Source organism: Marmota flaviventris, chromosome 13 (genome assembly GCF_047511675.1).
Source record: "Marmota flaviventris isolate mMarFla1 chromosome 13, mMarFla1.hap1, whole genome shotgun sequence".
Classification (NCBI taxonomy): domain Eukaryota; kingdom Metazoa; phylum Chordata; class Mammalia; order Rodentia; family Sciuridae; genus Marmota; species Marmota flaviventris.
Window position 1 is genome coordinate 26669285 of NC_092510.1, and position 27960 is coordinate 26697244.

Here is a 27960-nt window from a genome sequence, read left to right on the forward strand (position 1 = left end):
AGTCTGGTAAAAGAATCATTCACAAGGCTTTATTACATCTCAGGATTTTAATGTTCTTCACATTCAACATAAAATACTGACAACAGATACACAACAGGGGAAAAGACTCCAGCAAAGATTTTCTGGGAGTCACAGTATTGTTCTGGTCACACAATACAAAGAAAACCACCAAGTGTACACAGGATAAGGGAATCTAACAGATTTTCAGTTTAATGGCATAAATGAAAAACAAAACACAACCATTTCTTCCCCCTATTGAAAGGAAGAGTCAAAGCAAATTGTGAAACTTCTAGATTCTTTCCATGGAGCAGGTTCAAAGGGGAAAGGGCTGAAGAGGGGGTACAACTGTTCCTAATAGAATGCTGTAGTACACAAGCAGGGATTTAACAAACTCTAAGCTTCTATATATCACTGAGAACCGTTTCATTAGAAATATAAATGCACTGAGATATAAATGAAGTGGTATTAAAAACAGACCCTACTATATGAACATTTATATAGTAAGTCACTTATCTCTTCAAGAGAATAACAGTACAAAAACCTATAGTTTGCCCTTTTGCCTGGCCCTCCACATGCTCACCAAGTGATCAATATTAACCTTAACCCATTATGTCCCATGGATCCCATTTAGGGAATACCTAAAAAACTTAAATTGAGCAACAAATGTACCACTTCTGATAACTTTGAAATAAATATTTATGTTTTTTTGAGTTTTATTTTGTTGAGAAAAGTAATAGGTGAATGATTAGTGATAATATTAATATTATTAATTAATGATTATCATTATATGTTTAATGATAATAAACTATATAATAAGCTTTAGGTTATGATTTCCAACCTAATTTATGCACCTGTGTCAATTTCATTGAAATATTTGCAGAGTTGAAAACTTGGGATTTAATGGGTTAATCAAAGCTGCAGAACCCAGCAGACCCCACTACTCCCAGATTCTGTGCAACAGAGGACCCTCACACACCCTCCATAACTAAATGCAACTGGCATAATTAAGTCCAAGCAAGTTCAAATACTGAGATCTAGCTAGAAAAAGTAGCAGCAAAGACAAAATAGGCTGGAATTCATTAGAAAAGCAAGAGGAAGATTTTTAAAAATACTTCCAGTTTGAGTCAGAATTGAGGTGACCAGTAGCTGGTGGTTGCATCAACTCGGCAGAGCTGTGGATGTCTTGCTGTTGTTCTTTGAAAATGGAACCTATAATAAGCATGTTTATTTGAAGAAACTTAACCTGTCTGTCAAGTTTTTGTAGCCATTCCCAATTACTTTAAACTCTGTATACATTTTACAAAGGCAGAGAATAGGTCTCTTTCATAGCTGATGCATCTCCAAAAAATTTTTCATGAAGGTGGCCAAGGTTTCAACATCTTCAGTGGTGACAGCATTATACAGAGAGACCCGAATGCCTCCCACAGACCTAGAATGACCAAAACAGATTCAATCATTAAGAATCAGAGTATCAGCTGGGTGCAATGGTGCACTCCTGTAATCAGCATCTCAGGAGGCTGAGGGAGAAGGAACACGAGTTCAAAGCCAGCCTCAGTAACTTAGCAAAGCCCTGTCTCAAATAAATAAAAAGGGATGGGGATGTGGCTCAGTGATAAAGCACACTTGGGTACCAAAAAAAAAAAAGAAGAAGAAGTAGAGGCCGGGGGTTTCAATGGCAGAAAACTTGCCCAGCAAGAAAGAAGGCCTGGATTCTATCCAACACACACACACACACCTAACTTAGTATCAACACAACTCTGCCTAATCATCACTCCTGAGAGCTACAGCACTGGAGGCCAACAGTGCCCAACCTCCCACCTGAAAACCCCCAACAGGTGGCATTGAGCTTCCATGTCTGAGTCATTAGAAAAAAAAAAAATCTCCCTTATGCAGTGAAAGTGCTGCTCACACCTGGACTAATTCAAACTATTCACTCTTGATAAATACAAAAACTACATAAGGGGAAGAAAAGATCCATCGATGAAGACGGTGACTGTGGGGCTCAGTACCAGGCCATTCATGATCCTGCTGCAACAGCCAGACAGGGATGTGCGGCTCGCTGCTGCTGGTGCATTTATAATGTGTGAGGACATTTATTTTTTTATGGAGTATGTAAAATTAATCCTCTGATGTTCAGCTGGAGACGCAGCAACGTTCTAACAGTAGAAAGAGTGGTGCCAGCCTCATCAGACAGGGCGGCTGTAAGAGCGGTTAAGAGATTTTCAAAGGTAATTTTTAACAAAACCTCATAGAAGCTGTGACTCCACTGGAGCCAGGGAACTGTGCCCTGGGTTCTATAGACAGGAGGAAGGAATACAACTGAGACAACTGTTTCCCCCAACCAGTTAACAAAACTGCTCCTCCAAGCTGAGCAGACTCCCAGATGTGTTTTGTTTTGCATTTGAAAAACAAAACCAAGCCAGGCTTATGGCCCATGCCTGTAATCCCAGTGACTTGGGAAGGTGAGGCAGCAGGACAACAAATTTGAAATCAGCCTCAGGAACTCAGTGAGGCCCTAAACAATTTAGGGAGACCCTATCTCAAAAATAAAAAATAAAAACAGCCGGGATATGACTCAGTGGTAAAGAAGTACCCCTGGGTCAAATCCCTAGTCCAAAAAAACAAAGAAAGAAAGAAAAAGAAAAAAAAATCTCTGAAGCATCTGGGTTGGAGGTGTACTCACCTATGGCCTTTCAAGGAAATCATATTGAGTTCAAGTGCTTTATCGAGAAATCTTTTCTCTAAATCATTGTCTCCTTTGGCATTGCCAATGCGGAATGGAATATTCATCTTGCTTCTATTTTGGGGCTCCACTGGGCATCTGAAAAACACATTTCATATTCCAACTACTTTTCTGAAATGCACAGACTATTATTAAGAAACTTACAAGTTTTTAAAAACCATTTTCTAGATGCAAGCAGAAGATTAAAACAAAACCAAAAATCTGTCCCAGGATATTTATAATTTACCTAGACAGACCAGACTCCTGTAAGATTTGTATTTAATTTCTGTAAGCCTCAGTTTCCTCGGCTGAATATTGGGAATAATACCTCTACTGCAGATTAGTTGCAATGATCCAGAGATTCAACAGGTAGGAAGGATCCAACACATGGGTGCCATATAGCAAGTGTTCAGGACCCTTTCTCTGTTCATATGCAGAGGTATATTTGTCCTAACAGTGTTTGAAAGGCTTGAAAATAATGAGGAGCAGTTTTTAAAGGGTTTGTCACCCTGTATTGTTCTAAGCTGTGTGACCCCGACCAAGTTACCTCCCTCCTGTGCCTCACTTTCCTCCCAGAACAGTGAGAACACTATCAGAACCTTTCCTCAAGAGTTGATGTATTAAATAAACCAAGTATTAACAGAGAATTTTGAGGGAACAATTAAAAATTTTCAAAAAGATTTGGGTGCAGTGGCGCACACCTATAATTCCAGCAACTCCATAGCCTCAAACAGGAGGATTGTAACTTCAAGGCCAACCTCAGCAACTGTGAGTCCCTAAGAAACTTAGCAAAATAAGAAATAAAAAGGGCCAGAGATATAGTTCAGTGGTAAATTTGGTGCCCTGGGATTCAATCCTCAATACCAAAAAAAAAAAAAGAAAAAATGTTTTTGTTGTTTTGTTTTAACAAGGCAAGGTCAAGTTCTCTACCTTTTGATTCTGGCCTGGCCTTGTGAGTTGGTTTGGCCAAGGGACTGCAAAATAAATAATTCCGCCTCACACCAGCTTCTCTTCTCTCCATCTTCAACATCACTACCACTTACACAAGTCTGAGCTAGCAGAATGGAGGTAAGTATCCCAGCCAAGAGTCAGCACCAAGTGCCAGACAGGTGAAACCACGTTAAACCATCTGGCAGCAGCTCAATCACCAGATGCCTTCAGTTTTGAGGGCTCCTGGGACCAGCAGAAGCACCCAGCTGAGCTCGGCCCAACCTGCTGACCCAAAGAATAATGAGCACGGAAAAGGGCTAAGTTGATAAGTTCTGCAGTGTTCTGTGACACAGAGATAGGCCACTGATACACCGGGTGCAATTTAAAGCAGCATCCAGAACATATCAATGCTATATAAGTATCTGTTAAATGCAATAAAATTATCCTTTTACTCCCAGCACCCTGCCTAAGGCACACAGAGACTCTCAAAATTGAATGAGGAATTTTTGTCTGGGAAAGATTAGTATCTGACTTCAGTATCTGATTTGGAAGATAAGCAGCCAAAATTATTCTCCACTGACAACCAGAAGAGACAAATGGAAGATGAGTTGAACTGTAACTCCAGAATGAAAGAAAGGCAGAACACATGGCCCCCTCTCCCTTTTCTTACGTACATCCTATTTTATTCTTATACTTCTGTAGGCAGGATTCACTAAAATTAAACAGCAAATAAATGCAGTGGGAGAAGCCCCCTTCTGGCACAACTAAAATCCCTATTACAATTAATGGGAGTCTAGTACACACCACCAGGAAGAGAGGCAAGAAGGGGAACCAAGCAACTGCAGCAGACTCAGCTCAATTCCAAGCCCCCCTTCCAGAAGGCAGCGAGTTTCATAGCTGACATTTAAATTAAATATTCAGTGGCTACCCTCTCTTGATATTCTGCTGCCTCAGGCTCCCAATATGAGGCTCCAATCATAGAGGTGAACCAACGAAAGAGCACACTTAAGATAAAAAAATTACAAGAAATTAAGGATCTGTAATTAGAGTTCACCTCCCCAGGTTACCCATCCTATCATGAAAGTAGGAGATATCACAAAGCAATAATGTCATAAAAGCTAGAAATTAAAGTTGAAGTCGCCACGCAACAAACATTTACACAGCACCTGTGACCATGTCGCTGAAACAAGTGTGAGGGAGAAGGAAAAGATCAAGGGGAGTTAACTGATCCCAAACTAGTGAGAGATGCTCCGCAGGGAATTAACAGCTCCACTCAAGAAGGACCAAGAACCAAAGCCTGGAGACAGAACACAGCAAGTAATTCTGCTGAGAAGGCCCACAGGTTTCAGAGGGGCTGTGGGAGATGCCCAGACAGGGAGAGGAAGGCACAGAGGCAGCAGGCAAGTTCTCCAGCTTACTTGGGGTGTGGGGTTCCTGGACAAGGTAGCAGGGGAGAGCTGCAGGGCCTGGCCCATGGAGGGCCCTGTGGATTCACTCTGCTGGGAATTAGACCAGGTCCTTGAGCAATGAACAAGAAGTTTGCACAATGGATCTGAGTTTGAGAAAAAAAAAGAACTGGCAGAGACTGAGGGTGAAGAAACCGGGAGACTGAGAGACCTGCTGGAAAGCGCTTACCAAGAACTTTCTAGGTCAAAAGAAACAGGGCCTGTCCCAAGCCCAGCCCTGGGGAGCCTCAAGCCATCGTAATTTAGGGAATGCTGCATTAAGTGGCCTGGCTTTTTACTGACTTCCTGGGCTTCCTGTGGCATGAATCCCCAGGAGGAGGTCATGAAGGGACAGTTTCTCCCAAACGCATCTTCTGAAAACCCTTTCCACAGAGGGGAAGGGGATTAGCATTCCAGAGAGCCCCCGCACCCCCAAAACACCCCAAGTACTCCCCAGGGTATTGGAGGAGGGGTACGTGTGAGGGAAGGGGAAGCTTCAACAAGAGGTACTTGTCTCACAGACGTGGTGAGGGTCAGGGGTACCAGAATGTTAGGTCAGTGGACAAGGGGTTGACCCACTTATTTCAGTCTGTCCCCTCCAAAAGATGTGTCAGAAATGAACAGGTAAACCATAGAGAGTACAATACATGAGAGAAAAGCCCATAAAATAGTCATACATCTCCATGGTTTAAAACCTTACAGTCTCCACTTGCACAAATCAGAACTATCTGCCTCACACCACACTAGTAAATTCTAATTAGTCAGAGAGGTCTGAGCTGGATGTTCACATATGAATAGACGACCAGTGTAGCTCTACATCATGTCCAACCACAAGAATGGGAAGTTATACTCCATGCATGTATGATATGTCAAAATATACTCTATTGTCATGAATATCTAAAAAGGAAAGAAAATTTTTTAAATATATTTTTTAAAAAAAGGTTCAAGCTGGATGTAATCATGTATGCTTGTAATCTCAGCAACTCAGGAGGCTGAGATAAGAGGGTGGCTGGTTAATTAATTTTAAAAAATCAATTTTAAAACTATATGTGAATAAATAAATTTTTTAAAAAACTACTCTATGTGATTACAAAAATCTGAGTAAAATTATGAAGATCTACCATCTCTTCCCAGAGGTGGCTATCAACAATAAGCTGGTGTGTGCTTCTCCGAGCATTTTTAGATATATAAACATGAACATGTGTCAAAATAGGTAAATGTATGCACATGTGTAAATGTATATACTTATGTAACATCTGCATATACAAATGTGGGTTTCATAAACAGACTAACAGCCACATCTTTTTCTACACTTTTCTCCTTTTGGCCCGTTGACATACACAGTCGTCTTCCAGTGTCTGCTCAGACACCCTCACTCCCAGTGTACACATTATTCTTACTGTCTTAGTCAGCTTTTTTGCTGCTGTGACCAAAATATCTGACAAGATCAATTTTAGAGGAGGAAAAGTTCATTTGGCACTCATAGTTTCAGAGGTCTCAGTCCACAGACTGACTCCATTGTTCCAGGCCCAAGGTGAGGCAGAACATCAAGACAGAAGAGGGGGGGCACAGGAAAGTAGCTCAGGACATGACAGGAAGCAGAGAGGTTCTGCTCACCAGGAACAAAATGTATTTCCCAAAGGCAGCCTTAGTGACACATCTCATTCAGCTACACCCTGCCTGCCGACAGTTACCGCTCAGGTAATGCCTACGGGGATTAATGCACTGATTAGGTTAAGGCTCTGACAACTCAATCATTTCACCTCTCAACTTTTTGCACTGTCTCACACATGAGCTTTTGGGGGACACTTCATATCTAAACCATAACACTTACTATGCATGGATCCTACTAAACTTCCTCGAATGCCGACTGACAGGCATGGTGGCGGTGCTCTGCAGATTTTTCACCATCCCATCCTATAGTGGACCCACAGCGGCTCAATTCTGTGCACATGGCTGCATCCAACAGGATTCCGGAGTAGGGTGGCTGCTAGACATAATATCTCTGGCAAGTTTGCTTTGAATTTTGATGGATATTGCAAACTTTGTCCCAGGTTTATTCAGATTAATACTTCCATCCAACTGTGGTCCTTTGCCAGCACCAAAGGTTATCAATTACTGTTTTAATTTCTACCAATCAAAAGTAAAAAAATACACCTCATGATTTTAATCTGCACTTCCTAAAGAACTAATGAACTTGGGCATTTTTGGTGTGTGTTAGCCAGCTGTATTTCTTCTGGATTGTTTAAACCAGCAGCAATACCCTTTGCCCTAATTTGTACTTGGTCATCCTTTTCAGTCATTTGTGGGTTCTTGCCTATATTAAGGATGGCAACCTTTCTGTTATATAGTGCAAAACTTTTCTCATGTCTGACATTTGTTTTTGTTCACTATGTAAAATTTTAAGACTTTTGTGAAATTAAATGTCAGTTTTTACTTTATTGCTTTTGAGATTAATAGTTTGTTTTTAGTTAAGGCCTCTGTATTCCTAAACTTAAAAAAGACTCACCAACATTTTTTTTTCTTGGTATTAGAGATTGAACCCAGGAACCTAGGGGCACTTCATCCCTGAGCTCCATCCTCATGTCCTTTCATTTTTTAATCTTGAGACAGGGTCTCACCAAGTTGCTGAGGCTGGCCTCAAACTTGTGATCCTCCTGCCTCAGTCTCCGAAGTCACTGGGATTACAGGTGTGCATAATTGCAACCAGCTTAGAACTTTCTGACTAATTAGATTTATTTTTGAGTATAGCATGATGCAAATAATGCTAATTTGTTTAAATTAATTTGTCAGGCTTCAAACAGCATGTTATGAATATTTTTCAGCTAATTTAACATGCAGTTGACTCCCAAGTAAACATGGGCATTTATGAGCTTCTTTTTTGGGGGGTGGATGGGGTTCTGGGGATTGAACTCAGGGGCACTCTACAACTGAGCTACATTCCCAGCCCTATTTTGTATCTTATTTAGAGACAGGGTCTCACTGAGATGCTTTTTGCTGAGCTGGCTTTGAACTCCCAATCCTCCTGTCTCAGCCTCCCGAGCCACAGGGATTACAGGCATGCACTACTGTGCCCAGCTATTTATGAACTTCTTTAACTCACCTATTGTCTATCCCTGTGCCAGTGCCCCTATGTAAATTAACAAGGCTTTATATAACTATAATAGATAATGTGCTAAGTTCATCCTGTACTATTTTCTATTTTTAAAGTTTTTAAGCCATCCTTTTGCTTTAACTTGAACAGGTGGACATTTGGATTGATTTCTAAATATTTTCTTTATTTATTTATTTATTTATTGGTACCAGGATTGGACCCAGGAGTGCTTAAACAATAAGCTACATCCAGAGCCCTTTTATTATTTTTTATTTTGAGACAGAGTCTCACTAAGTTGCTTAGGGCCTCACTAAGTTGCTGAGGCTAGCATTGAACTTGCAATGCTCCTGCCTCAGCCTCCTGAGCAGATGGGATTACAGGCATGCGCCACCACACGTGGTGATATTTTATAATTCTGAGTCTGTTAGGAATTCCATCTTTATTGCGTGTTTGTGGAGAATGGAATCACAACTGAGCTCTAAGTGATCACACTTCTGCAACTGATCATTTCTAAGGTTTTCTGCTGGTTCTTGCACTTTTAATATAGAAAGTCACACCATCTGCCATCTGTGATTTTTTTTTTTTCATTTCTTTGGTGTAGTAATTAAAGAGCCACACAGGCCCTGGTATCATAGTGCCCACCCACCTCACGTTCGTACCCAGGCTGATCCCACTTCCCAGCTGTGACTTATCCTGTCTGTGCCTCTGTCAGACGTGCTTCCTGTCTACTTCACAGGGCAGCAATGGCAATAAAGTGTGTAAAAAACCTATGTGTAAAGTGCCTGGTACTCCACCTGCTTCATTTTAGTTTAGTCTTCACTAGATCTACCACGTTTCCTTCCCTTTCCTAAGAAGGCAACCAAGGTGACCTCACATCTGGATAAGGAATCTGCCTCTTGAACATCCTTATGATGAGAGAGTTAATATCTAATGTATGTTAAGCACTGTGTGTCAGGAACGTCCAAAGTGCTTTACACATTAACAACCACAAATAGTAATATGAAGCGCCAACTCATGTGGAGGAATACTCACAAGGTGCCACTGTTTCCAGTGCTTTACGCAAATTAACCAGCACAAGAGCCCATCCTCTTAAACTACTTATTATATACTCTATATCACAGGCATAGCCATTTAATCCTCATGACAATCATAAGACACATGTGCCATTATTATACCCACTGCACAGATGAGGAAACTGAGGCTTACGACAATCAAGTCATCTGCCCAGGGTCGCGTGCCAGTAGTGGCAATATGGGGCTTCGAGGCCCAAGACACTATGCTATGCTGCCACCTGGATTCAACTCCAGGTCACCAGTGTCATGGGAGTGGTTATGCTGTGGAATGAACTTGGGGACTTCAAGGGTTGTCTCAACTAGTCCAAGAATTCCCCATTGGGTCACTGGTAGGTTGTTGCAGTCCCCAATAAGCCACTCAGAGAGGCTTAGGAAAGGGGCTACCTTACAAGTTAGGGAGCATGAAGGGAGAGGAGGTTCATGACAAAGATAAAAGCAAGAAGCAAAGACAATAGCAAATTGCAAATCATGATCTGTCTCTCAGTATTCCAGGCCAACTTTTTTTTGTGTGTGGGTACCAGGGATTAGCAACTTATAAGGGATAAGCACTGCTATCCCCACTTCCAGGGACACTTCACCACTGAGCCACATCCCCAGCCCTATTTGGTATTTTATTTAGAGACAGGGTCTCACTGAGCTGCTTAGTGCCTCACTTTTGCTGAGGCTGGCTTTGAACTCTCAATCCTCCTGCCCTAGCCTCCCAAGTTGCTGGGATTACAGGCATGCACCACCTTGCCCAGCTTCAGGGCCATCTTGCCAAACTATTTCCATAGTTCAAAAGAAGAGTGAAGAGTTTCCTGAGAGCTCAGTGGCACACAGGAATAGCTAGAGAGTCTCCCGCTTTTAGTAAACAGAAGAGACAGAGCTAACACCTGCTCTGGACTCCTCAGGAAATGTCAGTCTGAGATGACATTTTTTAGGCAGGTGGTTGACAGGGTGACATTTTTATGTCTGTACTCCTCCTAAGAAATAGTGAAGCTACAGCTAATAGACTGCTCTCCACTACATAATAATCACCAAATGTTTCCACTCATTCAGGTTCTGAGCACTTTGGGGGAGTCAGGGATGGTGATTTCTTCTTCTAGGTATCTCAGGAGCCTAGAGCAAGGCTAGCCCAGGGTACTCAGGAGCCATCTGCAGGATGGATGGTGAGGTGGACAGATAAACAGGAAGATGGGCGGGTGAATAAGTGACTGGCTAGATGACTAAGTAAATGGGTGCACAGGAAGGTAGATAGATGGGTCGACAGCGGAGTGAAGAAATGGACCAAAAACATCTCAGACCTCTCCATGAGTTCCATTCAATCCCAGCATAAGCCACTGCCACCAGGAGGCCCACTGTCTGCTCCCCAATACACTGTGCTTCCTCCCTCAATGCCTTTGTGGGATCGTCCCTGCCTTCCAAGTCCCTACAAGTACTCCCACCCATTTCTCTGCCTAATTCTACTCACACTAAGGCTCCAGCTCATCCAAAAGCTCTCCCTTCCCCTCCAACCCAACAATATCACCCTGTTCCAAGTTCATGCCACATCCCTTAGCCCTTGGCCCTGAACTCTTTGGACCATTTCCTGCTAATCATGCATAGCTCCTATAAGCACTGCTATCCCCACCTCCATACAGAGGGTAGGATGGAAGCTTCCCCAAGACCAAGCCTCTGTTGCACAGAACTGCAGTATAGGCAGGAAGGTACAGTGTGCATCTCCTCCCCCAAATGGCACATGGAGCAGAACCCAAAGGCCCAGATATCCAGCCAAGCCCAATTCCCCCAGGGCTTATGGCTAGAGGCCACTGGATGCCAAGAACTCACAGATGTAGGCAACAGGCATTTCAGGGGAAAGGTGGCAGCACTATGCTGCTTTCACCCCGGCTGTCCAGAGTCCACTCCACCCCTCAACCATGGATGGGTACAGAGTCATGACAAGTCGTGTTTGAAACACACATTCCAAGTTAGAACTGAAGCATTATATTTTCTATCCCATGTGACCCATGTAATAAAGAGAGTGCAAATTTCCCAATTACTGCAGGGGCATACATATATTTTTGTTATAACAGTAAAACTCAAAGATATATGAGCATTAAAAATGAGGGTCCTAAGCCATGTGTAGTAGCAAAAGCCTATAGTCCCAGCTACTTAGGATGCTGAGATATGAAGATCACTTGCGCCCAGAAATTCAAAGCCAGCCTGGGCAACAGTGAGATGTCACGTGGGGAAAAAAAAAAATCAAGGGTCCTAGTTTGATAACTGAGTGTCAACATAAACACTCACACACTGCACACGCCACACTAGATGACAATGATGCTGGGACACTCTCTGGGTCCCATGCTCCTCAGCACTAGGTGCCTCACATCTGCGTTTTGGTGAGAAGTCTGCTGTAGTAGGTTGGATGGTGACCCCATGACCAGGTCCTACCCCTAGAATCTGTGAATCTTAAACTATTTGGAAAAAGAGTCTTTGCAGGCATAAATAGAAGGATCTGGAGATGAGATCATCCTGAGCTACCCAGAGTGGGAGCGCTAAATCCAATGACCAGTTCTTATCAGAGAGAGAGAAGAGGACCCAAGCAGAAAGGAGAAGGGCATATGAAGACAGAGGTGGAGACTGGGGTGAGGCAGCCCCACCTGGTGCCACTAGAGGCTGAAAGAGGCAAGAAATGGATTCTCCCCTGGAGTCTGTGGAGGAAGCAAAGCTCTGCTGACATCCTGACTTCAAATGTCTGGCCTCCACAATGGAAGTTCTATTATTTTAAGCTACCAGTATATGGTACTTTGTTATGGCCATCCTAAGAAACTGATACAAGACCCGTCCATTCTCTGTAGCTCACGCAGGTGCTGGTAATGGTCAAGACATGTTCATCAATCACTTTGTCAGGAAAATATTAACTAGGAGTACACCCGTGCCACAGCCAATTCTACTCCCTACAGGCCTGGGATGGGAGCATCTGTCCTATAGTAATGGAGGCAGGCAGGCGTGGGCAATTATACCAGGGGACTCCAACAGGAGGACTCAAATAAAGCTGAAAGCTTCCAGCAAGTGACTCACAGAGGAAGGAGGGAGTAGAAGGGACTTATCCCAGGGGGCACACCGAGATTCTTCCCCAGGGCAATATCTTTGGAGTGAGAAAAAGCCATTACCCACTGGGACCTGGATCCCAAAACCTGGGTTTCAGCAGTGGGGTGCAGCAGGGAAGAACTCACCTTCCTGCTCACGGGTGCACACATACTCACCAGTATGTCACTGTCTTAGGGAAAGGTGATTATGGCTGTTTTTCAAAGGTATACGGTTTTAAATTCAGAAGAGGCAAAACGTGGGATAAAACACCATTGACTTACACATAAAATCCTTGAGAATTATCAATTATCTCATAGATCTTCTGAGATTTGAGGGAGCTGAGCTTCTCCATAGCTGCTGTCCCACCATTGTTCTTAATCCACTCCAGGACCAAGCCCATAACATAAATGCTAAAATGAAAATTAAAACAAAAAGCCATTAATGCAAATTGTTACCTTTCAAATAAATTGGTACCTTGAACTAAGACAATCTTAAAAACATTATTAGAAACAGAAAAGATAGCTGGGCACAGCAGTGCATGTCTATAATCTCAGCTTCTAGAGAGGCTAAGGCAGGAGGATCACAAATTTGAGACCAGCCTAGGTACCTTTTGTGAGTCCCCGTCTCAAAAAATAAAAAGGGCTGGCTCCATAGTAGAGTGCCCTTGGATTTAATTCTCAATACTGAAAAAAAAAATAAAATTAAGGAAAGAGACAAGATAAATGCAGACCACATGTAAACAAGAGGATGTCATAAGGGCCATTCAATGGATGTCACATCAGTCCCTTTCTGTCCAGCCCAGCTCTAATGCAAACTCTCCATGACACCTAGAACATACTTCCCACAACAAATCATCAGAGTCCAGCTCACCAACTTCTTCCAGGGTTAACTCTTCACTTCCTGAACTCTGATCCCAGATGCCCTTGCCTATAATACTTGTGTAGCTTACCACTCAGTCCTTATTTTATACTTCTGTGTGTCTGGGTTTTGGGCTATGCTTGAAAGGCTGGAAGTTCACACTGTTCACCTTTTCTACCTCATAGACCCAGCTCAGAGCCTTCCACCTAGCAGATGTGGTATGGCACAATGATTAAGGCCATGGCTCCCAGTTACAGTCTAGACCCCAATCCCAGTGCTGCTGTTTACACACATATTACATAGCCTCCTTGGGAATCTAAGCCTAGGCTTTCCGACCCAACATGCAAATTCCCAACAAGTCTTGCTCCCCTGGTCTCAAAGTTGGGCATGGAACCTATCCAGACCAATTAGAAACTACCCTGGGGCGTGGGAACATAGCTCAGTGGTGCAGCACTTGCCTACCATGTGTGAGGTTCAATCCCCAGCAATGTAAAAAATAAATAAATGAATAAGTAAGTGAATAGTAGGAACTTCCCTGGGATTTTCTCTCACCCAGGAGTGAGAAGAGAGGCAAAATCATGGGGTTGGTGATACTGTAAGGCATAAGGTAAGAGCCCTAAGGGATCTCACTTCTAGGAAACATTTGAAAGAAATTCAGCTGAAAAAAAATTGAAGCCAACATTCCAGCTGAGAAGCAGGAAATGGAGAGCAAACCAGGCACCTATGATCCCAGGGACTCAGAAGGCTGAGACAGGAGGAGAGGAAGTTCAAGGCGAGCCTCAGCAACTTAATGAGTCCCAGTCTCAAAATAAAAACATAAAGAGGGCTGGAGGTATGGCTCAGTGGCAAAGCACTCATGGGTTCAATCCCCAATACCACAAAAATGAAAATAAAAGAAATGGAGAGCGGATGGTATAGTGTTGATGATCTATGTTCCTGGTTCTGAGAGGCCTGGCTGCACCCCAGTCCCTCCGACAACTTGCTTGGGCCCAACCCTTTCTGAGCTAAGCATTTTAATTCCTATCCCCTGCAAGACCTGCATTTAGCCCATAGCCTGGCACAGGCAGATGGGCCACCCAAATGGCAGCTAGTGGTGTCTTTGTTGTTAGGTGCCCAAGACTAAGCCAAAAACACACAGAATTGAAGACTAGTGGATGGTTCTGCCCAGCAGTCTTCCGAATGTCCCATCTTTAAAAAGGAACTGTGTCCTTCCATGTGTCCTTCACTGACTACAGGTCACTGGCAAGACACCACCCCCCTTGAGTTGGGAGTTTGGAGGAGGTCAGCTCTCAGCTATGCTGTCTCCAGAAGGGGCAGGACAAAGGTTCTCTGGGAATTAGGCAAATATTTGATGGAAGTCAATGCTCAGCAAAAACGGGTGGCACTGCCTGAGCCCAGCTGCCCCCTTATTTACTGACACCTTCAGTCTACCAACACCAGGACAGGTGCTCACAGGAGAGCCCAGGACTGGAAGATGTTCCAACAGCCAAAGGCTTAAGACAGGAAGTTCCTGATACTGACTGGCTCTAAGACTCTCAACTGGGTGGGCCAAAAACTCAAGTTATATTAGTTTTTCATCACTGTGACATAAGTTCCTGATAAGAACAACTCGGAAGAAGGAAGACTTATTGTGGCTCGTAGTTTCAGAAGTTTTAGTCCATGGTCAGCTGGACTTGCTTTGGGCCCAAGGTGAGGCAGAATATCTTGGCAAAGGGTGTCAGCCAGGAAGCAGAGGGAGTAAGAAAAAGAGGAAGGAGGGAGGAAGACCCAGGGAGAAGATACAGTCCCCAAGGGCACACCCCCAGTGACCTACTTGCTCCAACCATGCCACACCTGCCTACAGTTCCCATCACTTCCCACTAGTCTCTTCAGCTAGCAATGGATTAATCCACTGAGGAGGTCAGAGCCACCATTATACCATTTTTACAGATGAGGAAAGTGAGACTGAGAGTTCTTCAGAATACCACACCACTATTAAAAAGAAAAAAAGAAGGTAGGCATTTGAGCTACCATGGGAGAGTGCCCATGGCATATTGCTGGGTGGGGGAAAGGAATTCACTTAAGTCTGAATGCATTTGAACAATTAAATATATGGCTCAGTATACAATCAGCCCTCCATATCTGTGAGTTCATCATCATGGATTCAACCAACCCTAGACAGAAAATATTTAGAAAAAAAATATTGTGTCTGGGGGCTAGGCTTGGAGCTCAGTTGGTAGAGCATTTGCCTTGCGTGTGTGAGGCACTGGATTCGATTCTCAGCATCACATAGAAACAGGTGAATAAAACAAAGATATTGTGCCTGTATACAACTAAAAAAAAAAAGAGTGGATGTTTAAAAAAAATGTCTGCACTGAACATGTACAAACCTTTTTTCTTATCATTATTTTCTGTACAACACAGTATTACAACTATTTACATAGCATTTGCATCGTACTGGGTATTCAAGTAATCCAGAGATTATTTAAAGTATGCAGGAGGATGTGCACTGGCTATATGCAAATACTACACCATTTTAGATAAGGGACAGGAACATCTGAGAATTTTGGTATCCATGGAACCAATCCCTGATGGACACTGAGGGAAGACTGGATTTGCATATGCCCAGTTAAGAATCTATCAAGATACACGACAAGCAGTTAAAGTGGTTACCCTGGTGACTTGCTCACTTGAAGTCTTTGCTAGAAGTATGTGTTACTTTCACAAATTTCTTAAAGGAATACAACCTACTGCCATGTGCCAGGGTTTTGAACAGCATTCCCCAGAAAGTCCTGTGGGAAACTCCTGTGGGAAACTCCCGGGGGAAACTCCCGGGGGAAACTCCCGAAGGTTCTGATTCTGCAGAGGAGCTTCTGGTCGAGGACACTGTGGCACAATTTTCTCCAGAACTAATGAAAGCAACCAGAGAGCACAGCACTTTTCCCAGAGCTGGTTTCACTACTAATCCAACCCGCTGTGGATTCTAGGACTCCAGGTTTCTTGCATGTCACCCAGGTAAGGGAACCTGGGGCGAGCTAAGCCCTCTGGACAGACCTACAGACTTCATCTCTACCTCCCATTCTGGTAAGAAAGGTGACCTGAGTTAATCACTTCTTCACTTCATATTTTTATTGAAATAAAAATGATTGAATTAAAAATGCATTACTTGCCCTCATACTGAAACTTGGAGGTTTAGTAGTTATGATAAGTAAAAAATGTTTTGTGGAGTTAGAAGGGACATTTAGGCATCTTTTCCTCTGCCCGCTAATTGAGTTTAATGTGTTCTACCAAGGGGTTAAAGAGAATGACACTGTGGCCCTTTATTCCACCCCAGTTCATAGCTCAGGGCTACAGAGAGCTATTTGTAGCCCAGTTTATCTAGCACAGTTAAAACAAAGTTCTCAGGGCCCGTGGTATTTCAGCTCTGACAAACACAAAAAACAAACAAAATAAATCCATGGCACATTGTCAAAGCTGGAGCTTTATCTACCTATGTGTTAGGAAATATGCTAGGTGCCTTACCGGCCTCCTAGTCAAAGACTGGGGAGAGTATCTGGCATAAATCTCTCTGTCCACGTGGAAAAGGTTTTCCCTGGGGACTTCCTCTCCTTCAATGCTGAAGCACTGCAAATGAACTCCAAGTATTTCAACCCACAGACTCATGGTTATTCCTCAATCTTGCAGAATTGTACAGAACTTTTCTCCTCTTGTCTTCTTTTAAGGTATAACAAAGCAAAGCAACCTCCAGGGGGAATATTGGAGTCAAAATTCATTTAGCCATACCAACTTGCCTTAAGACATTTTCAATTATCGCTATTTTATCTGTTTGTGAAAGAAATTTTGCCCCTTTCAGCCCTGAGAAAGGAATCCTGCCTCTCCCTAAGTGGTGTTCCTAGCCCCAGTGCACCAGCTGAGGGGTTCAAGGTCAGTCAAAGACCGAACAGGGGCTGGTAAGGGTTCACTCTTCCAGGAGGACTTTCTGTATCTCCAGCCATTTTCATCTCCCACTAGAATCTCACTGTTCTCACTAAGCCATTTTCACCCTAACAGCAAAAAAAATGTGTTCAATTTTTTAAAATATGCTTCAAGGTAGCTCTTAGAAAAGGTGCCTAAGGGAGCAACTGTTCACCCTGTCCCTCCAGGCTGTGCTTTGAACAGAACTTACTGGCCTTGAAGCACATTTCAGGGACAGTACTCACTCCCTGTGCCTCCCTCCTCCTTGCTTCAAAAGGCAGTGGTGGCTTTGGCCTCCCCCTGAAAGACTAACCTAACTTCGAGGCAGGTACCCCAGCTCCACCTCCAGGTACCCTTCCAAGTAGATGACCACCTCCTCTCTCCTGCCCACAGAGCCTGACAAAGCCACTCTCTAGGATCCCTGCCCTTGAAGTCTCCCACTGGACCTGCACCACTGAGCTTGCCCAGTGTGCTCCTTGGCCGGCCAGTGATCAGTGGTGCTACCTCCCTGCCTAGAGCCCCAGTGGTAAACCAAGGGAGTAGGAGACAGAATTCAGCCCGCCCTGACACACTCGCACTTCAGCAATACTTTCAGCCAAGGTACAAGAAAGTGGAGTTTAGAGATGACCAGGAGAATTAGCCTTAGAACATCCCTGAGGAAAATGGGGGACACACAATGAGGATCTGCTCTGTATCTGGATTTCTGCAGAAATTTCCACTGGAGTTCTAACTGTGAAAAAAAAAAAAAAAAATCTCCTTTCTTTCTTATAGTAGACTATATGGGAGAGATTCTCCACAGGCAGCACCTAGGGGAGGAGAGAGCTTTAACAAAGTCCTAACCCAGATGGAACTACTAAATGCATAGGCCTACCCACCCCTTTAAGTTTAAGAGAACTTTGGCCCCTCATGGAAAAATCCTATAGAATGGAAGAACTGGACTCATTCTCCTAAGACAGAATCCTTTAAAAAACAAATCTACTCTGGTCATTTTGCAAAATACCAAAGTACAGGGTGGAAGGCACCCAGGCTGCCTGGGCTCAAATCCCAACACTGCCATTTCTTAGAATGTGACCTCAGCTTCCTCCCTTGCAAAATGGAAACAGTAATAGTATCTACCTCCTATGCGATTGGGAGGATTAATGGGGTCCCACACATAAAAGTACCACTGTTTTACATCATAGTTGCCTGGAAAGATAAATTAATAAACTCTGGCACTTCCCTTTTGTCACACTGCTCCTGCTGAGGCTCCAGGAACTAACAACAGAAATAAAGCAGCTTGGCCAGGCATGATGGTGCATGTCTGTAATCCCAGAGACTTGGGAGGCTGGGGCAGGAGGATCACAAGTTCAAAACCAGCTTCAGCAACAGCGAAGCACTAAGCAACTCAGTGAGACCTGTCTCTAAACAAAATACAAAAAAGGACTGGGGATATGGCCCAGTCAGTGGTTAAGCAACCCTGGGTTTAATCCCCAGTACCAAAAAAAAGAAAGAAAGCAGATGACATATATAAGTCATCAAGTATCAGGTACTTACTAAGATAGATAGATAGATAGATAGATAGATAGATCACATAATCCTCACAGTAACCCATTGAGGATGGTATGGTTATTACTCCCAATATCAGACAGGTAGGGACTTCCTAAGGTCACACAGTTAGTAAGTAGCAGAATTTCCCAATCAAGGGTGAAATACTAGGCATCATGAAGGTTTTCACAAAAATCTGGAAGTGAAAAGACTCTAAAGCAGGGCAACCTTTCTCTCCCTGAGATACTGCAATGCAGGTTCCTACCAACTGAAGAGAAGCCAGCTACAGTTCATAAAAGGACAGGAGTTCAAGCCAGTAAGGCCTGAAGTACCAAGATCAAAAACATGGCCCAAAAATTTAAAAATGTTTTTACAAAGGGCAACAAGAAAAACTGCTCAGTAGAAGGTCAAGGGGAGACATGAACAAAGAATCCTGGTAAAATATTTGGGGCTATTAGGTCATGGCTCATAGAAGCACACTCTACTTTAAAAATTCATCCCCTCTTTAATAGGAAATAGTAAGAACTCCTCACAGGGTCCATAGTGACACAACCCAAAGTTACCTGAAACATGGAGGCGTGTTGTACAACGAGTTGTTTGCGGCCTGCACTTTGTACTCCAGGAAGGAGGGGCACTCTCTGAGGGCAAACCCCAGCAGGTCATCCCTGACGATCACCACTGTGACCCCAGCAGAGCCAACGTTCTTCTGGGCCCCAGCAAAAATCACACCAAACTTAAAAACAGAAAGGTATGCTGCTTTAGAAGCATTTGTGGTCATTTTCTATCAATTTATGCAAACTTCCCAACTTCTTTCCAAAGCATGCTTTTTTGAGGAAGTGACTCCACTCCTGTTTAGAGAGCATCCCATGGTCTGTAGGAATCACCAGGCCCAAGGCCTGGATCTCACCTGGAAGGGGCTACCCAAGTCCAGCATTGTAAAGGCCATGTCCATATTCACATTCACATTCACGGCACACCTCCATTCCACACCCAAACAGTCTTTAATCCTGGGCCTCTGGGCTGGAGATGTAGCTCAGAGGAAGAATGCATGCTTGGCATGCACAAGGTCCTGGGTTCAATCCCCAAGCACCATAAAAAAATAAAATAAAGTCTCTAAATATTCTTGGCAACCAAGAGAAGAAACACAATTTTTTTATCCCAAAAATTTATCTGTACAATGTTTAAATTTTTTTAACAATTTCAAATGGTAAAACTCTAAAATTTTTAAAATTTTCATATTTTTAAATTTTTTTTAAAAAATCCAAAAGTCCAACACTGTTCTTTGCAGACATTCTCCCCCTGGTTTCATGCACCTGGTGCAGGAGTGGCCCACTTGCAAGCAAATGTCAGTCTTCTCAATGACATCTGCCCTGGCTTCAAGGACTAGAATCCCCCTAAAGAAACCACTCTTCTTATACTGTACCTTGGAAACATCCACTGGCTTGGATAAGAAGTTTGAGGACATGTCACAAACCAGTACTGCTCCCTTGACATCAGGTATAAAATTAAACTCCACACCATGCACGGTCTCGTTTGCACAGAAATACACATAGGAGGCATCTGGGTTGAGGTTCCAGGTGCTTGGATCTGGAATTTCTATCACAGAAGACAAGTTTGAGACTTTGCACTTTTACCCTCCTTTCTAATATAGATTGGTGTTGACCAGGAGACTGACACTTCTCCCCTTTTAGTAAAATGCTGATCCCAAAACATTTCACAAGTGAAAGCACCCTGCCAACTTAGTGAGACCCGGTCTTAAATTTAAAGGCCTACAGATGTGACTCAGAGGGTTAAATCCCCAGAACCAAAAGAAAAGAAAAAAAAAAAAAAAAAACACGGTGGATCTCTAAATAATTTTTTCTTGTCACCCAGAATCCATCTATCCTGTGTCCACTAAGAGTTCAGGAGTTTCTTCCTGAGACCCCAGCCCTCACCAGGTCTTCAGCAAATGTGGTTTCAGAACAGCTGATTCAATCTACAGCTCAAGAGCTAGAATGTGACTCAAATACAGCCACAGGGACTTGTTTAGACTGGGCACGAGACATGAGACTGTCACTGAAAATTCCCTAGCATATGAAACTTAGGGACAATATAAGGTCAGAAGCAGCTATAGTCATTGTCCCAGAAAGAGGGGACAGCTTTTCCTGGCTGTGGAGGAAATCACAGAGAAAACAAGGATACATCAGGGCCCAAAGGCATTGTTAGAACCCCTGATCAAGCCATATCTAAAGCCAAACTGGCTGTTGGACTTTTCACCTACATGAGCCTATCAGTACTCTGTTTTGCAGAAGCTACTTAGTAGTCTTCTATTAATCAACCACCCAACCTAAATGGTATCAACTAAATGCTGACAAGGGGAAGAAAGCATTAAAATCAACTGCATATCACCCTATGCAGGGGTAAGCCACCAATCTGCACATGACTATCCAGCCCAGCTCCCAGAACTTACTTGTATAGCTCCCAAGTTTAGGATGGACAATGTTCACAGTCCCAAACTTCCTGGCTTCCTCTGCAGCCTTTGCTGACCAAGATCCAGTCACCACATAGTCGGCACACTTTCCAGCTTTTAGGCCAATCAGGTTTAAGGGGACAGCACTGAACTGGCCACACCCACCTCCTTGCAAAAAAATCACCTTGTAGTTTTCTGGAACAGCCCTGGACAGGAACACAAGTAATCGCACATAAACAGACTCACATGGTCAAAGATGGAGAATGAGTGATATTCTACCAAGTGCTTTGTCTTGGGTGGCTTTTCTATAAGAAATACAGTAAAGTCCCACTATCACTTTGTCTTGCCAATTTAGTCATTTACCCATTTGTTCATAGGACAACGACTTATTGGGACTATTGTGGAAGCCTACAGCCTACTATCTGAACAGAGGTATCTCCTCCTTTTCCTAGTAACCTGTTATTCTTAGGGAATCATCCCTCCCCCGAGCTGGCCAATGGTATTCAATTCTTAGATCTTTGCTTGAACTTTCTTTTGAGGGAAAGAATAAATTTGTGGGCACTAATCCTAAAACCACTAGGGGCCATCTGACAAAGCTAACACATATGAAAGCAGAGGCAGGAGAAGGAGAAGACCTTCCTGGTATCAACTGAGCTCCTAAATCCACTGTACTTCTCTAAGGGGGTAAATATTGCACTTTTTGCTAAAGCCAGTAAGGTAGGTTCCTGTCACTTGTGACTGAAACTCCTGAAACTTTCTATGTCAGATAGCATGCTATGAATCAGGAAGACCCTGGGGAGGGATTTTTGATTACCACTTAGACCAAGTCATGTAATCACAAACCCCATGTAGATCAAGATTAAGAACAAAAATTTTTGACTCCAGGAGGGAAAATTAAGATGATAATTCTAATGGCTGCAGGCAGCAGAATACCACCAGCTTCAGGGATCCAAGGCCGGGGAAGCTGGACCCAAGCCTTAGAGCAGTCAGAGCTTAGAATAAGGGACACAAAAGGCAAGTGGCCAGGGGACAGGGCTCTAGCACACACATAAATAATAAAGAACAGGGCAACTGAGTAGGGTCTTGGGGGATAGGTGGTGTGCAATATCTTGTTCTGAACTCTGCCTGGCCTACATTCTGTAGCCAGTAAAATAGCAAAGCAGCCATGCATATCTTAGGAGACTCAGATTATTCAGATGCAAGGAAACCAGGCAGAAGTCCAAGTACAGGGGGATAGACAGGAGCTTGGTTAGGAGGTTAGGTCCATAATTAAATAGTGGTTCTAGTCAGAAGAGGCCTACAGCCATCTGGTCAATGCCAATGTCCCAGGCTAAAGTTCCAAATATTCCTTCCTTCATCATTCCATGAATGTCACAGGGGACCCAATGGGCAGACGTGGGCAAGATGGGCCAAGCAGATGATCACCAGATCCGAACACTCTCAGTGCAATGGGCCTCCACTATTCCTCACAAAATTACCTCCAAGCCTGCCCATCTAATCAGCTTCTCAAAGCACTTTAAAAAGCAAATTTATGGCTGGGCAGTGATATACTCCCAGCAACTCTGAAGGCTGAAGCAGAAAGATCACAAGTTCAAGGCCAGCTTCAGCAACTTAATAAGGCTCTAAGAAATTTAGTGAGACCTTGTCTCAAAATAAAAAAATCAAAGGGGCTGGGAATGTAGCTCAGTGGTAAAATACCCCTGGCTTCAATCCCTAGTACCAAAAGATTAAAAAAAAAAGAAGAAGTTATGAAATAATCAGGACAGTTTAATAAAATGATGATGTCAGAACAGAACAGACCTTCAATGTTGATTATCTCTGGTGGGATTATAGATAATTTCAGTTTAATTTATAAGTTGCAGTCTATTTCTGAACTTTCTATCATAAATGTGCATTATATTTGTAAGCAGGAAAAAAAACGTGGTTTTAGGGCTAGGGATATAGCTTGAGTAGTAGAACACATTCCCCACTAAGCAAAAAAAAAAAAAAAAAGCCATATGTATATGCAACTGTATCTACATATTTAAAACCTTTCTTTCTCTCCTTTAAATATTATCAAGGCAGAGCAGTACCTGTAGTTAAGAACTCTTAAATTTCCCCAAATCCTCTTACAAATAGTTTCTCCAGACATTCTGACTCAGCAAATCCAGGTGAGCCTTGAACTGTTTAACATCAACCCGTAACCAGGTAATTAATTGACAGATAGCAGAAAGCTTCCACTTTAAGAATTCCTGAACTAGATTATAGTTATTTATGCTGAAAAAGGTGACCATTTCTTTCTCATTTAAGGCCTTTTCAAGCCAATTTAACTGGCACAATGCTAAAATTTCCAAGATATTTCACATCTTTGGAAATAACATATAAAATAAAAATGACACACAGATGCAGGCTGGAAAACACATAAAAAACATTATGTACTAATAGTTAATCTGGGAGGGGATTAAAAAGCTTGTTTTTAATCGTGGAATATTATGAACAAACACAAAATATAGAAAATAATATAACAGACATCCAGGTTTATGAAATACTGAACAAAAGTAATTTGGCCTTTTTTAGACTTACAACAACTCCCGCACAAGATTCTCTGCATTGTTTATAATTTTGGCGAAATCTGATGACCTGTGACTCATTTCTGTGGAAGATAAACAACAAAAATGTCTACAAAATTGGCAAGAAAAGAATAAAGAAAAATATCAGTTACTTTGCATTCAAATCGTGGGCCCATGCTCAGTGTAGGGGATAATCCAAATTTATTTTCAAGTCATGCACATTTTAGCCTTATAGTCAAAGCAAAATGATTTTTCAAGTCACATGCAATGAACAAGCCACTTAAACTCATCATTGGGTTCTCACTAGACTGTGAATACCATGTCTTTCTCACAAACAGGAATCCATGGGCAGTGGTTTCTTTTTAGGACAGAGCACAAAATTCCAGGCTGTGATTTCACTTGACAGAAATCTAAGTATATGTCTCTAAACCCACAGGAACACAAATAAGTTAACACAAATAAGCAATACAGTTAACCCTATGGTCTCTTTTTTTTCCTTTCTTTCTGCCTTTTTTTTTTTTTCTTAGTTGTAGATGGACAGAATAGCTTTATTTTATTTTTTTGAGGTGCTGAGGACTGAACCCAGTGCCTCACACATGATAGGCAAGCATTCTACCACTGAGCCCCAGCCCCAGCCAACCCCCACTATGGTCTCTTCATACCATGCAGCCTTTGGAACTTTCAAAACAAAAATTTAAATAAAAGAAAATTAATTTTAGAACTCAGAGGTCCTCTTGCCCAACACCACAGGGGAGAGAAACTGAACAATAAAATTACTAATGTGTAAGATCTTCATAGAAGGCTTGTGTACTTATAAACTTTAGTAAATTTGTACTTGAAGTATAACAAAAATTCTAAATTGAATTAAAGAAATTATAAATGTTTGATGGTACTGTTATGCAAAAGTACAGGGTCTTCTGGTCACAGATTATGTTATTAGCAAAAAAATCATGAAACAGAAAGCTGAGATGTCTAAGCCTCCCACCAGCATTTATGCCATCTTCAAAATTGTTCCTAGCAAACACAGTTATTAAAGTTTAAAAATGTATCCACAAAAGTCTATTGGGAAGACCTGTAGAAATTCTAGGCTGACTGTATTTAATAAATTAACTCCCTCTGAAACCAGGACTAGAATCCAAAAGCAAATCTTACCAAGAACACTAATGCCCACTCCTTTGTAGTCTAATAATTCTTTCTGAATCTCTAACAATACCTGGAAGGAAAAAAAAAAAAAAGTGATTTCAATATGCTATACACAGCTTTCCCTCTGTATATATGAACCTGGAGAAGAAGAGGGAGTCCACACACGAGCCTGTGAGGTTCCCAGGCTTCTGTCCCAAACCACAAGCAAACCTCCTCCTCCCCATTCCCACAGAAGCTTCTCTAATACAACTTACACACAAGTTGAGCCTGAAATGAGGCGACAAAATAGATGCTAAGCATGCGTTCCCAAAGACATGAATTTACCAATTCCCTAGAAAATGTTCCCTCCACAACCTCATTTGCCACTCCCTAAAAGTTAAATGTATAGGATGCATAAAGTTCTAGGTCCAGGAAACAAAACAAACAAACAAAAAATCAATTAGTCTCTAATTATAGAGATACAGTTAAATCAATTTTCCAGTCTTTTTTTTTTTTTTTTTAGATTAGGACAGGTAAGGTGGGAAAAAGAAAAAAAAAAAAAATGGAAGAACCTGCTATAAATTAAGATTCATCCCAAGCCCTGGGTTTGAAGGAGGTTGGGGGTGTTATCTCAATGTGCTAAAACAAGATTAGCAAAACGCTGATAGATGGGTATCTGGGAGTTCACTACATTATTCTCTCTAAACCTAAGTGAATTGAGGATTTCCATAATAAAAAATACAGAGAAAATGAAAAGCTCTAAGAAATGAACACAAAGAACAAGAGACCCTGTGTGGACTTCAAAAGATGTTAGATAAGGAAGACATTATTAAAATACAAGCTGAACTGCAACTTGTCTGAAAAAAATATTTTAATAAGAATTACACAAAGACTGCCTCAACTGTGAGGTTCAAGAAAGTGTTATTGTGTTTTGAATGGCTGAATGCTTATTAGCTAGCACTGGCTGATCAAACTACTGACTTGATCAGTACACAGAGTACACAGGTGATAAAATCTTACCCCATATATATGTACAGTTAACCAAAAAGAATAAAAACAAACTTATGTGAATCCTTTTGTTTAATAAAGAGAAACAAAATAATCCAGACTTTTTTTTTTTTTTTTTTTTTTTTACTTTTTTTGGTGTTGAGGACTAAACCCAGGGCCTCATTTAACAAGTGTTAGGCAAGCCTTCTACCCCTGAGCTACACCACCATCCCCAAAAACATCTTTGAATTTGCTTTAAGACTTTAAATTTTTCTTCTAGACAGCATTCCTTGAAAAATACAACTATAAAAGTTTCTAAAATCATCACAAGGAGTTTTTAAAAAGACTTCTAGCCAAACCCCCCACCCACCCACAAACACACCCCTATAATGCAGTGAGGTTTTTTCCAAACTGCAGAATGCAATAGTTTTTGTGGTTCACAACTAATTTATTTAAGGAAACAGAGCAAACTGGAGCAGAATAGAACACAAAAAGAGTGTATATCACAAGTAGACTAAATATTATTTCCTATTTTTTTTAGATTATAATTATAATTATAATTCATGTACTTCATCATCTTGTAAAACATATTTTCCACTATGGTGACAGAGGTTGAAAACTTTTCTAATCTTTACAATTCAACTAAATCAAGAAGACACCTAAGCAGCAGCACCTGCCCCACCAGGTTACAGGGTAACAGAAGGGAAAAAAAGTCCTCTCAGGAAAAATAATTAATAAATAAGTGTATTATTTATGACAAATGCCACCATAATCAATTTCATAACAAATAACAGGGGGATACAAATACTTGGAAGACTCTAAAACACAGCTGAGCGTGAGGGGCACTACAGGAATTATTTCCATAGTTCTATCAGCGAAAATGAACAATGGTAACAGAAAAAAATGAGCCCTGGGGGCTGGAGATGCAGCTCAGAGGAAGAGCACATGCCTAGCACATGCAGGGCCAGGTTCAATCCCCAGTGCTGCAGGTGGGCTCTGTTCTCAGCTATTGTGAGCGCCCCCGAAAGAGCAAGATCTCCTTTCCCCTCTCACATTGTAAGATTCCCTGTTCTTACCACCACACAGAGAAGGCTCTGTCCCAGGGACATTTCTAGTGTTCAACAATAGATAATTGTAAAATACTTGGCTACGCTCCCATGCTGCTGCACATTATCAGGCGGCGGAAGCCTGTCAAAGGGTGCAAGGCACATCAGAGACACTGCCTTCTTCACAGCTGATGGAGCTGGGGGAGGGTGCTCGTGGGGAGGGTGGTGAGAAGAAGGGAGGGGCCAGAGCCTGGCTGGGGGCTGGGAGGGCAAGAATTGAGTTCCACTTGCATTTGCTTCGTGTGGTTGTAGCCCAGGGAAAAAAATCTAATCTACTTGTTCCAGAACAAAGTGAACAGACTGGACTAAAGCAGACCAATGCTACTAGAGTTTGAATCATTGAATGCCTAATTTAGAGGACAAGCAGGTTTTAAAAACACAACATACAGAAGAAAGAATGGGTCAGTTCTGTGGAGGACAGGAACCAGGGGGTTTTCAAATCTAATTTCTGACTACAGTATTCCCAGCGACGGCTGAACTAAATACGTTTGGGGGTGAGGGCAAGCGATCCCTCAGTTTGCAATCCCCTTCAGAAATCCTGAACCACTGCAGTATGCAAAATCTATTATCTGCTCACTCCCTTGTATCATTCACTCACAGTACCCATTCATGCATTCCATGCACACTGCCAGGGATTGCAGCACAGCCGAGATAAGAACTTTTTCTTTTCCACCGCGCCGCATTTCCCTCCTGCTCCAGTTGGGCCGGGGGAGAAGGCACAGCCACGGGATCTGCAGGAGAGCTGCACCCGGCTGGCAGTCAGAGCCAAGAGCAGCTGCAGAGACATGTCCCAAAGAGCTTCCTCTGCCAAATGCATTCTTCTAGAATCCTTCTCACAAGAGCTCCTGAACCCCGCATGCATGCAGGTTGCAAAGAGGTTGGGGGACTCGCGTTGGAAACTGGGATCTGGGCACCCAGGGCAGGGATGCAAACCCACCCAGGTGAGCGATCCTAATTCGAGCCAACTCCCAAGCACACCGCCGAGTCTTACCGAGTGCGGCAGTTTGGCGGGCCCGGGCCCGAAGTTGATTACTTGCTTCAGGGCGTCCATGGTGCAGCGACGAGAGCAGCTAGTCAGCTAAAGAGGACAGACCGCGTGGAACACCAGCGACTCTTAACA

The 27960-nt window shown here is 42.6% G+C and overlaps 1 protein-coding gene across 1 annotated transcript; it reads right to left on the reverse strand.

Moving 5' to 3' along the window:
* Nucleotides 1-28: 28 nt before the first annotated feature.
* On the reverse strand, nt 29-27960 carry Psat1 (phosphoserine aminotransferase 1). Its single transcript, XM_027951351.3, has 9 exons — nt 27832-27960; nt 24778-24838; nt 23639-23708; nt 21077-21282; nt 20051-20223; nt 19191-19360; nt 12594-12722; nt 2684-2821; nt 29-1429 (listed from the first exon to the last, which is right to left on the reverse strand). The coding sequence occupies exons 1-9, from the start codon at nt 27889-27891 to the stop codon at nt 1324-1326; spliced, it is 1113 nt and encodes a 370-aa protein (XP_027807152.1). The 5' UTR covers nt 27892-27960; the 3' UTR covers nt 29-1323.